The sequence below is a fragment of the Syzygium oleosum genome, unplaced genomic scaffold (genome assembly GCF_021117445.2).
Source record: "Syzygium oleosum isolate NSW1041296 unplaced genomic scaffold, Sole_v2.1 Sole_v2.46, whole genome shotgun sequence".
Taxonomy (NCBI): Eukaryota; Viridiplantae; Streptophyta; class Magnoliopsida; order Myrtales; family Myrtaceae; genus Syzygium; species Syzygium oleosum.
In genome coordinates, this window is record NW_026607530.1 from 763294 (window position 1) to 774720 (window position 11427).

General features: G+C 38.4%; 1 protein-coding gene and 1 pseudogene across 1 annotated transcript; both read right to left on the reverse strand.

The window, feature by feature from the left end:
• Window positions 1–1241: 1241 nt before the first annotated feature.
• On the reverse strand, window positions 1242–2492 carry LOC115687374 (borneol dehydrogenase, mitochondrial-like; annotated as a pseudogene).
• A 70-nt stretch (window positions 2493–2562) lies between these two features.
• Window positions 2563–8955, reverse strand: LOC115687409 (probable 3-hydroxyisobutyryl-CoA hydrolase 3). Its single transcript, XM_030612960.2, has 14 exons — window positions 8841–8955; window positions 8667–8747; window positions 8519–8587; window positions 7043–7106; window positions 5488–5567; window positions 5308–5391; window positions 5044–5128; window positions 4682–4767; window positions 4452–4573; window positions 4287–4347; window positions 4084–4185; window positions 3634–3735; window positions 3160–3201; window positions 2563–2741 (listed from the first exon to the last, which is right to left on the reverse strand). The coding sequence occupies exons 1-14, from the start codon at window positions 8892–8894 to the stop codon at window positions 2598–2600; spliced, it is 1176 nt and encodes a 391-aa protein (XP_030468820.1). The 5' UTR covers window positions 8895–8955; the 3' UTR covers window positions 2563–2597.
• Window positions 8956–11427: the final 2472 nt, after the last annotated feature.

The following is an 11427-nucleotide window of genomic DNA, read 5'->3' on the forward strand; positions in this document are numbered from 1 at the left end:
TGTCCTTTGCAATTTACACCCTATTAACACGAGCTGAAAATTCGTTGGACCCATGGCTTCATATAAAGACTTATAAAAATTGCCAATGTGTAGCCTCAACACTGTAGGGTCATGGCTTCAACAGTAATCATCCACTTTCAACATAGAAATTATGTTATACTGTCTTCATTGGACCGTAGTAGCATGGAAATACTTGGTATTCCTGTCGCCCCACCTCAACTAGCTAATCTAGGATCTCACGCTCCAATACATCTTGTCCTGCCTCCATACTTTTTCAATTTGCTCTTAATTTGCTGGGTCTCCTTCCTGTTCGCATCCCCACCGGGACAGTTGGTTAGCTCAGTAAGCTTCTTCTTTAGATTCTCAATTTAATGATGAGCATTAGAGAATTTCTTCCTTCTCCAATCCGCCAATGCACCAGTAACCTTGCTCGATTTGCTCATAAAGTCCGATTGAGCACTATTCTGAGCCCCTTTGACAATATCTTTAAATTCGGGATCATCTAGCCAGTACTCTCATATCGGAATTCCTTTTTACTTAGCGTTTTGGTTGCCTCGGCTCTGAGTGCTCCCAAAAGATAAACGACGTTTTCCAGGAAGATCATATATTCAGCAGATCGTGCCCCTGAAGTTTGAAAATATTCCTTGGCAACATGGGACGCGGACCATTTCGTCTGACAGAGAGGAAGTATAGAGGATAGATGAAAGGACATTGAAGACAAAATGAAGAAAGAAACTACTAGGAACCTCCAGGCTTCTTGAACTGATTGACATCCTGAAGAACTGCAAAAAAGAGGAAGCTGAGTCTGCCATGATCTCTTCTCTGCATGAGGTTTCCTTCTTATTCATAGCAGAAAAAAGTGCTGGTTTTGTGGATCTTCTTCAATGCGAGGGTTAAGTTTGGATACAGCAGATTAAGTATTGTTCAATTTGGAAAGTCCAATGACTTGAAGAGAGCACTTTGATCGTGCAGTTAAGAATGTCTACTCATTATTTTCTGCACGACGGGAGCATTAAGATGACAGAAAATATGTTGGAATGCTGTATTCAATTGTTATGTGTTTGTTCATCCTTGTTAGTCAAGATTTAGTGTAGCTCTGCTGAAATGACATGCCACAGAACGACTTTGAATGTTATTTGCCTGAAAAGACATTGAGATCGACAGCTACTGAGCGGAGAGTCATTGTGCATTAACTCTTATACAAAGGAGTGAAAAGGTGATCGTAGATCGTAGCATCAAGTTTAAGCACGAGCGAATAAGCCAAAGGCAGGATTGGTGGCGGTGAAGCCTCCATCCACTGCTAGATTATGGGCATTAATGTACTTGGACATATCGCTCCCCAGATATAAAACAGCCTCGGCTACATCCTCTTTTTGAAGAGCCGCCCCATCCAGGTTTGAGTACACTGGGAATCCTCCATTCCCATCGATTTTGAAGAAGTCCCTTGACAATGGTGTTGGAATGAAATATGCTGACAGACAATTCACACGAATCCCATGTTGTCCGGGCTCCGCAGCTACATTCCTTGTGAGCCCCTCGATCGTGTGCTTGGAGATGGTGTATGCATGGGATGCAACCTTGTCCACGCTCGAGCTGACACTAGCGACATTGGTGATTCTTCCTCCTCGCAAAAGAATCATGGTTTGAGCCACATGCTTGGTCCCTAAGAAACACCCGTCAGTTTCACGCTAGCCGCTCTCTCCAAGTTGGCCTTGCCATTGTACAACATGTTGGCTTTGGCTGGGTCCTTAGTTGCAGCAGTGTACACCATTATGTCCAGCTCTCCATGCTTGTCAACTGCAGTGTTATGGCATTTTCAAAGAACGCGATAGCCAGGGAGAAAGAGGATATCATAGTACAGTGGATCAACGTAGGGGATGTGTATGCCTTCTCACAGCCGGGGAGACAAGTGCTCCTGTTTCCTTAGTTTGCTCCTAAATACCATATTGTTGCCATCAAATAAGACATGCTGGCAGCTATATCTATCTCTGATTGTGAGGAAAACTCCTAAGAATCTCAAGTGACCTCACCCCTCGGAGTTTGTATATATACAATGAGAGCAAAAAAATGAAGCAACTTAGCATTTGCCACATGTTTGCCAGGCTTGAAGGTGAAAAAAAAATACTTTCCATTCTATCTCTTATTTTAAATTGTTTTTGAGAATGATGCAGCCGTGTTGACCACAAATTTCTTTCACAAGTCCATGGCAACCGGTCGGACTTATGGAAGGATCTAAAAAATTGTATGTTTTATAAAATTTTCTTACTTTAATTAATTCAACAATGGAAGCTAGGTGAATAATAATACATGATGCACGTGATCTCTCAACAACACTACACTCGCTTGTTTCGAACGTGTAGTATATGTTCTTGGCATATGAACTGCTGCGTCTTTGATTTCACGATGCAATTTATAGCATGTAATAATGCACTTGTAAAAGAGAAATGTTGGACTTGGGAAAACTAAAATCTACTTACTAAATAGTGGACCATATTCATATTGTTTGTTTAAATAAGTAGGTCTCGTACATAAAAAGATAGATACATTGATGACGGTCCAATTGCATCTGTAGTAACTAAAAACTACAAGTAGTTTGTTTAGAGCTTCGATCTTGCGTGGTCAAGCAAGTTGGAGGACCGTGCATGCAGCTGTAGACAATTCCAATCGTCATCATCCTCCGATGCTTTGAAAATCATATCCACCGTCTCTGTTGTGACTAATTCTAATTTCGCCGGCTCCCACTGTGTTCATCAAACAAAAATCAGGCTCAAGCTCAACGGCGCATATTAATTTATTTAATTTGTTAGATAAACTGATTGTCCCAAAAGGTTAACCTATTAGGAAAAGGGCCAACAATGTTTTTGTAGCATATGACCTAGCACAATTCAAGCTTGCATTATACCTCCCCGACGATTATAGGATCTCAAATCTCTACGAGGCTTTAATGATTCTCTCTTGAACTCATTGAGGTTAAGTACTTGGATTTTAATTATTAGGATAATAAAGGAGACTCTATAATTTGTTGTTGCAACATATATCCATCTCCTGCCATTAGTTAGTTAAAAGGAATTAATGACTTGGACCGTCTTCGTTTAGCCAAGTACCAATCAAAAGGTTTGGACATGGGAAAAAAGATGTGTAAAGCATAAATGTTTGCACCTTGGGCTTTTTGTCTTTATCGAAAAAAATTGCCCTTGAACCCTGCACCAAAACGGATTTCATCATTGCGTTGCACAAATTGGTGAAGAGCAAAATACAGATGACAAATGACAAATACCCTTGCTGAATCCTCCCACTAAAAAATTATGTATGGTTTAAAAATCGACGATGCTCATCTCCACTATTTATCATGTGGGCCTCACGTTTAGACTCGTAAGACTCATATAATCATTGTTGATATGGTATTGGTCTATGTGATCTATAGTCCATGAAATAGTTTCTCGGCTATTAGGAAGTCAAGTGATGTGATAAATTACAACTCTAATTAAATTCTTTTTTTTTGGGTTGAATTTCTAATTAGGTACTTGAATATGTCCTACATATTTACATTTAGAGTTTGTGACATTACTTTGTAAATGAAGTTTCACAGAGAGCTGATTTATGTTATATCCTATCACGAATCCTGATTAGTACCTCGTAGTAGTCATTGGTGATCTTCCTCCGCACAATGTTGCAAAAGACGGTGTACTCACGAGCTAGACATTGTTCGATCGTCTGACCACGTCCTTCTCTTATCTAATCACCAAGATCAACAATTTCTTCAAGTTGTTGAATGCAATATGCCATGCCCCACGTAATGTTACACATAAAAAATTGACAATCATTTGTACCATGTAATCTGCAGATGCTGTAATAAACATATACACGCATGCATGTACGTACGTAAGGAGTTAGTTTGTTGATGGTATAACTCCCATTCTATTCTAACACAAATTGCTGAATACTTGCTACTTTCAAAAATCCCATCCGTGCGCATCGTATAAGAATAGATTTTGAAAAGTGGAAGATATTTGTAGAATTTCACTATCGTTCAAAGTGTTAATTCGCTAAGCTTGATATTATACGTTTTGTTTTGCATATTACCGATCTCAGAAAAACCTTAAGGCTGGTCGGACTAGCAGACTTCATATTGTTCACTGCATCAGCGATCCATTTCTCTGCCAAGTTATCCCGCAACTCCTTTTCCTGCACCATATAACTGTGTTAGTCTTGCAACTATCACCGTCGCTGTTTTGCAGCTAGAAGAAAAGAAAGAAAAAGGAAAGATCCCACCAAAATATACTTACGAGAAAATGTAATATGCCCTCCACAGTTTGTCTTGAGAAACATCTGTTTATACTCTTCAATCTATTACAACAATCAAGACTGGTTGGAATTTGTTTGACTAGCTCCGATGAAGAGATTATATGCAACAGGAAGAGAGCGAAGTGCTAAATCAGAACACCAGTAACCTTTTGTGGAGCTCTTCCTCTTTTGTATTGGATTTGTGCGCAAATTTGTTGATGACGTATAAAATTTCTGCTGCATTTGATGGATCCACCGAAGAGAGAGTGTGCTCTAAAAGAGGAAGATCCTATTGAGAGAGTAGAGGGTTACCCGTAAATACTATGTCAAATATTTTCTTTTAAAAATTTTAGATACGAAAGGTGCGCAATTTTTGGAATCTATACTAACTAGTTACCTTTGAAAAGACAAAATGAGTAGCAAGGCCACATGCAACCATTGTTGCTCCATCCACTCTTGCTCCGGTTAGTCCGACATATTCACCTGCTCGACGTGACACTACTCTTGAAATCTTAATGATAGTAAAATCTATTCTACAAATAGGACATATTGACTACTGATAAATAAAACTTGGTATAGTATAAACACACCGACCGGTCACTTAAAATTTGTCAGTAGGACACAAACATTAGACGACAAAAGAAAAGATTGATACAATGTAATTGTCTTCCTCTATAAATCCCTTCTAACAAAGGACAATACATGTTTTCCATGTCACCGAAAGTAAAAAAGAAAAGAAGAAGCTGTTGAAAAGATTACCAAAGTAACCGGGAAGTTTGGATAGAAAATGAGATGCACCCACATCCGGAAATAGTCCAAGTATTGCTTCAGGCATTGCAAATACCTGCAACAACAAGAATTGCAGCACTCTTTAGAAGATTCATCTTCTGTAGTGACAAGAAAACTTTTATCAGATGTCTCATAAGAAACATTATGATGAACACGGCTCATCTGCAATCATCATTCATCACCATCAGGTCCAGTTATCCCAATCGAATAAAATAATAGACGAGGACTATTTACCGTCTTCTCTGTCACGACTCTAAAGCTCCCGTGCATGGAGATTCCGGCACCACCACCCATTACAACGCCATTGATGAGGCATACCTTCAATTCGAATCATATAGAAAGAAAAATGTTCAGTCGATTTAGTTCATCAACCACGAAAGTATTGTACAGTAAGAAAAGCCCCCCAAACATCACCAAAGGCTTTTTATAGGTAGCTATCAAGTGATCCAAGGTGAGCTGTTTCTTGTAGAAGCTTGCTCCGAAGCTCCAATGTCCTGAAGTGTTCAAGCAATACCATAAATTACTCGGATGAAAAGATTAAGATCGGTGGAGACTGTTAAAATTGTCCCCAAAAAAATCATTAATAACAATGTCTACAGTGAACTTATGTCTCTGTATGTATATAGGATGATTATACTGTTCTGTTAGAAAAATAATTGAATTTTTCGTGCTAGTTGGTTTTTGAAAAAGTTTCCACCTGTCAAAAAATTATTGGTGAAAACAAATCTTCAGTCACCTTAGTCTCCGATAATTTATGGGTATCTTACAAACACTTTTATGAAACTACCACCTTTCTATATTTTCTTATCTTTTACCAACCTTTATCTATCTTTCTAATCAACGTCTTAAATTACCATATTTCTTTGACTTTGACATTTTTATGCACGTGACTCACCAACTTCCTTCAATTGAACTACCAATAAATTTCGGATTACCAACTCTCGTTTAAGTTACTTACCAACGTTTATTTTTTTCTTAATTTAACAAATTTTGTTGTTGTTTACCAAATTTTATTTATCTTTCTTGAAATACCTTAAATTTTTCATCTCTTATATAAATTTACCGACCTTTATTTGTTTGATTTTACTATTTTTCTTCCATCAAGTTACAATAAGTTTGGGACAATTACAAATAACATTATAAACCTATTACACTTGTGCCAATTCAGTCCTAAACTTTTTCATTGTCCAATTGAGTCCTAAACCTTTTCACATTTTGCCAATTGGGTCTATTCAGCTAATTTTGGCTAGAAATTGTTGTCGTAGATGATGTGTCCAACATGGCACAAACGGCGCTAACGTGGGCATTTTTTAATAATCTTTCTTTGTTTTTTCTTTTTTCTTTACTTTTTTTTTGGTTGAGGGCTGGCAGAGTCGCCGGCCGACACTTGCCCGATGCCCTCGCTGGCCCGATTTGGGTATCGCGGCGCTCGCCTAGACTCGGCAAGGGCCATGACGCCCAAATTGCATGAGGGCGTGGCAGCCCTCGCCCATAGCCTGCGAGGGTTGGCTGGCAACCTTCGTTGTCCCTCAGTCCCAAAAACATCAAGAAAAGAAAGATAAAAACAAAAAAATATAAAAAAAATTCAAAACATTATTAAAATGTCTATATTAGCGCCCGTCGTGCCATGTAGGACGAACATTGGCCGCCAAAATTGGCGAGATGAACTCAATTGGCAAAATGTGAAATGGTTTAGGACTTTATTTACACAATTGAAAAGTTGATGACTGAATTGAAAGAAATGTAATAGAATTTTTTGGTAATTTCCAAAAATACACTTCCCTATTTTTTAACACGAAACATTAGAATTCTACATATATATTATATATAATTCTCCACCTAATAACTTAAATTTTCGGAAAAGACTACCATATCCCATTAAGTAGGGTAGTCTTATTTGTCTTGCATTTTTCACGGGTAACAGTTATAAATAACGCAATTAAAAGAGAGCAGATCCGGATTTGATCACCTGTCAACATGTAGCACATATTTCCCACAACATCACCACCCGCACAAAATGCTTTCCCGTTTCCCTATTGAATATTTGAGCAAGAGGAGAAGAATAACATAAATGATAACAATCGGCCAATGCATATTGAAGAGATTATATTATCGATCAGATGGAGCATGATATATTTATGTGGGTGTACAATGAACACTAATGTACTCAATTAATCTAATCTAATCTAATTTAAATCTAAATCTAACACTATATAAATCCGTAAAACTCAACTACTATTATTTACTTATGGGAAAATTCCAAAAAAAAGGCATGAAGTATCTTCATTTTTTCAAATAAAGGTCTGAAGTAGATCTTATTCAAAAAAGAGCATGAAGTGACCTGACAATTTCAAATAAGGGCCTAACCTAGTCAACCGGCTAAATTTCCGGCCGGCGAAGAGCATTTTTGTCCAAAGACAATTTTAACATAATATTTAGTTAAATTAGATTAAAAATTAAGAAATCTATATTTGAAAAGAAAAAAAAAGATAACACAAAAATACCTAGGTGGGAGGGCTAGCCCCTCACCCAAACTTGGGCAAGGGCTGGCAACACTTGCCAAGGCGTCGGCAACCCCGTTGGCCATGATTGATGCCTCACCAGTGATGGGGCAGCAGCCCCAGCCCTCTTGCTTGGTTTTTTTTTTTTTGTGTGTATGCGTGTTTTTTTTTTAAATTTTTAGCTTTTTTTTCTTTTTTGAGTATGTCTTTTTCATGGATTGTTTAACCTAATTTAATTAAGATTTTTGTGTAAAAATTAGGATTCGGATCAAAACGACGTCGCTTTAGTGTTTTAGTTAACCTTAATGCCATGTAGGACGCCATGTGGGAGAGATATAATATTTAAAAAAACAACGTCAACATTTCTTGTTTGTCAAATTGGACGGAGTTAGCGAAAACACTTGATTTTTATACAAAATTGAGTCTCGGGTGAGTCGACCTCGCCTCAAGTCCTCGCTGGCTGCGGGCGAGGCGACCTTCGCCCAAATCTAGTGAGGGCTAACCTTGCCTGTGGCCATCAAGGGTCGCCTAGGCGAGGCTGGCCCTTACCTGTGGCTTTCGAGGGTGGCCTTGCCCAAGCCCTCTCTAGGTATTGCCAACCATTGCCTAAGATTGACCATCGACGAAAAGGAAAGAAAAAAATAGAAAAAGGAAAAAAAAAAGGTAAAGGACAAAAATGCCTTTGACCAATCAGTAAGGTTAAGCCCTTCTTTGAGACTGTCAGGGCCACTTTAGACCCTTATGTAAAACAAGATTCACTTCAGGCCCTTATTAGATAATATGAGGGCACTTCAGGCCCTTATTTGATATAAGGTCTACTTTAGGCTCTTATTTGAGAAAATGATGACACTTAAAGTCCTTATTTGGAATTTTTCACTTTAATTAAGTATGCCCTGGCAACTCAGTAGGAAGAGAGGATAGACATGAATACAACCTCTAATTACCTTCAATATGACAAAGTTGACGGTACGATCGTCCTCGTAGATTTTCAGCTTGCTAAACATCTGAGAAACCTGCGTACTCAGACGAGAGGACCACAAGCTTGATTAATGAAGACGCATAGACAAGTAAAGAAAGAAGATAGGGACGCACCATTTCGAAAGTGAGGGAGTTTAACTTGGAAGGCCGGTTCAAGATCACCTTTCTCACTCCTGAATGCTCTTCAAACAGCACCTGCACAAAGGCAAATGAAACCATCGTGTATCATGTCACTCGGGATGCCCTCTATTTAAATGGTTGTAGATCAATGAGTCAGAGACGACGCACCGGCTGCTCGGTCAAGTTTCTGCGGAACAACTCGGTAGAGCTCAGAGCCTGCATCCTTCACTCTCTCTCTCTCTCTCTCTATTTCTCTGATCTCTCCTCCTATTTGTGCTGCGCAAGGCCAAGGAAGGAAGCTCAGTTCTTATTTATAAGCAGATCCAGTAATTCTGCCGTGATATTTTTAAACAAGTACATCCTACTCAATACTTAAAACCGCATATGCAACCTCATTTATATATTCAGGCCCCCCAGTATTGTTTAAAATTTAGACTAAGGTTAGGACAGATGCGCAAATGTCTTGAAATTACAGTATCAAGATTATAAAATGTTCGGATGACCAGAATTTGAAGCTTCAGACGTGGGAGGTGCGCACGTAAGCTTGATTACGTAATTCAAGCTCCAACAATCGTGTCAAGTTGAGCCATCGATCAACTTTATTTGTCTTTTCCTTTGATGGAATCGTGGGTCATCAGCATTGCAGATACCACGTTCTTGGGCAATATTATTCCCTAGATAACTACCGGGTAAATAGGAGCAACCATTCATGACCAAAAAAAAATAAAAATAGGAGCAACCATTAATCTTGACGAAGCAACTCCACGTCATAATCTATTCATAAAGTCACATGCGGAGTTCTGTAATCGAGTCACGTCATCACAAAGCTTCGTATAGTTCCCCTTCTTATTATTTAGAAACTATTACCTTTTATATTGACTAGATGAAAGCCGACGCAGCGCGCGAGAGTTATTCGGATTTGGAATTTCTACTTGGATCGGGTTTCTTCCACGGATTCAAACTCTTCACACAATTTTACTATATTGGCCCTGGAGAAATGCCATATTTTCAATTCAAGTACACATAGCAGATTCAAAATCATATAATTAATTACAATAAACTTGATTCTCCAAATTAGTATCTTTATATGGTCACATTTATCACTTTTTTCCCTCATAATGTAGCTTCTAAAGAGCATAGGTTATCTCCCAAAATACTCAAGACATAAAAGTTTCCCACTTTCCCTCTTTCCCTTAATTAGACTGAGCCACAGCAAGTGGCTGTGGCGGAATAGAAACGTCTCTGAAATTCGTGTCATGCCTTACGTGATTGAAGGCTATATTTTCATCACTCAAAGTTTGATACTTAGCATATTTGGTTTACAATGTAGATGCGCACGACTTTGGTTCAATGCCTCTACTTTCAGTTCCAACTTGTGCTTCAAATCTTATCTAGACAAATGAATATTCTTATAAAAATTACCACAAAATCGAACTTTTCTTGATTTTGCTCTAATCGATTCAGATTGATTTAAAGCAAACACGATCGAGCTTGATAAAATCTATGTATGATCCATATCGTGTTTCTACGATTAGTAACCCTTTAATACAACTTCCTATATGTTTGGTTGACCGTAACTTTAATACCCTTTTATAACAGGAAATAGTAATGAAGATATAGATGTAAGATGGTTAAGTCAGATTGCTTGTTAAAGATATTATATGCTTTGCTGTTGGGTATGACAACATCGCTGGAAAGTGGTTTTTTTAGGGTGCGTTTGGTTCAACTTTGAAAATGCTACTTAGGGGAATGCAAATACCTTTAGGCTAAAGCCCCTTGGGGAAATGTAAATGGCGTTTGATAAAAAATTCTTTATAAAGCTATTTTTGGCCAAATAGTGTTTGGTAAATTTTTTTTGCAAAAGGGCTTTGGGAATAAAAAAAACCTAACTTACCCTTCGCCGGAGCCGGCGAGCCAAATCTGGTGCCGGCGGCAGTCGACCGAGGTCGGGCGACCGCCAGCGGGCTAGATCTGGCACCAGCAGCAGTCCCAAAAGTCTATGTCAACGTTGGTATTGAGAACCAATATAATGTAAATGTCCTTCCTAACAAATGAATTTGTCTATCCACTCTTGCCTCACATACTAGGTTTCCTTAGATTCTTTTACAATGTAAACAAAGGCTTTTGGCTGACTCTTCCCAATGCATTGCATCAAGACAACTGAGCTTGCTCATCAACTAATATTTTGTCTAAGTCTTTATATTTACAAGTTGCCCAAGGAAAGTCAATGGTCTATCGCATTTCAACAAAGAGATGCTTGTTTACAAGTTGGCTCTTATATTAATAGCCTTAAATGATCAAGTGGCACAATTAGGACACATGCACAAATGTTTTTTACATCAAGATTATAAAAATGTTGCTATGACCAGAATTTGAAGAATTAGAAATGGGAGGTGCGTACATAAGTTTAATTTCTTAATGATCATCAAGTTGAGTCATCGCGTGACCTGTTTATACGTTGTCGTCAGTCGGAAATGAAGCATATAAAATTTGGAAAGAAGTAGAATATACAAAGACTCGTCTCATCTTGCACGTGCAAAACCCTCCTAATTGATCAACTTTTACTTAATTCAAGTTCCAACGATATCATCAAGTTGGGCCATGACCAGTTCATATGCTCTCGAAGGTCGGAAAGCATACGTCATTTGGGGAGAAGTAGAATAAACAAAGACTCGTCTTGCATGTGAGATAGCCTCCTTTTGCATCAACTTCTTTTGTCTTTTCCTTGGATCTTATCCTCTGTTATTAAAAATAG

Coding starts and splice junctions, on each gene's coding strand:
- LOC115687409 (XM_030612960.2), bottom strand. CDS start 8,894: ATGCAGGCTCTGAGCTCTACCGAGTTGTTCCGCAGAAACTTGACCGAG. Junction 4,186..4,286: donor AGGGCATATTACATTTTCTC/GTAAGTATATTT, acceptor TATATGGTGCAG/GAAAAGGAGTTGCGGGATAA. Junction 2,742..3,159: donor ATAAAGACAAAAAGCCCAAG/GTGCAAACATTT, acceptor TGATGAACACAG/TGGGAGCCGGCGAAATTAGA.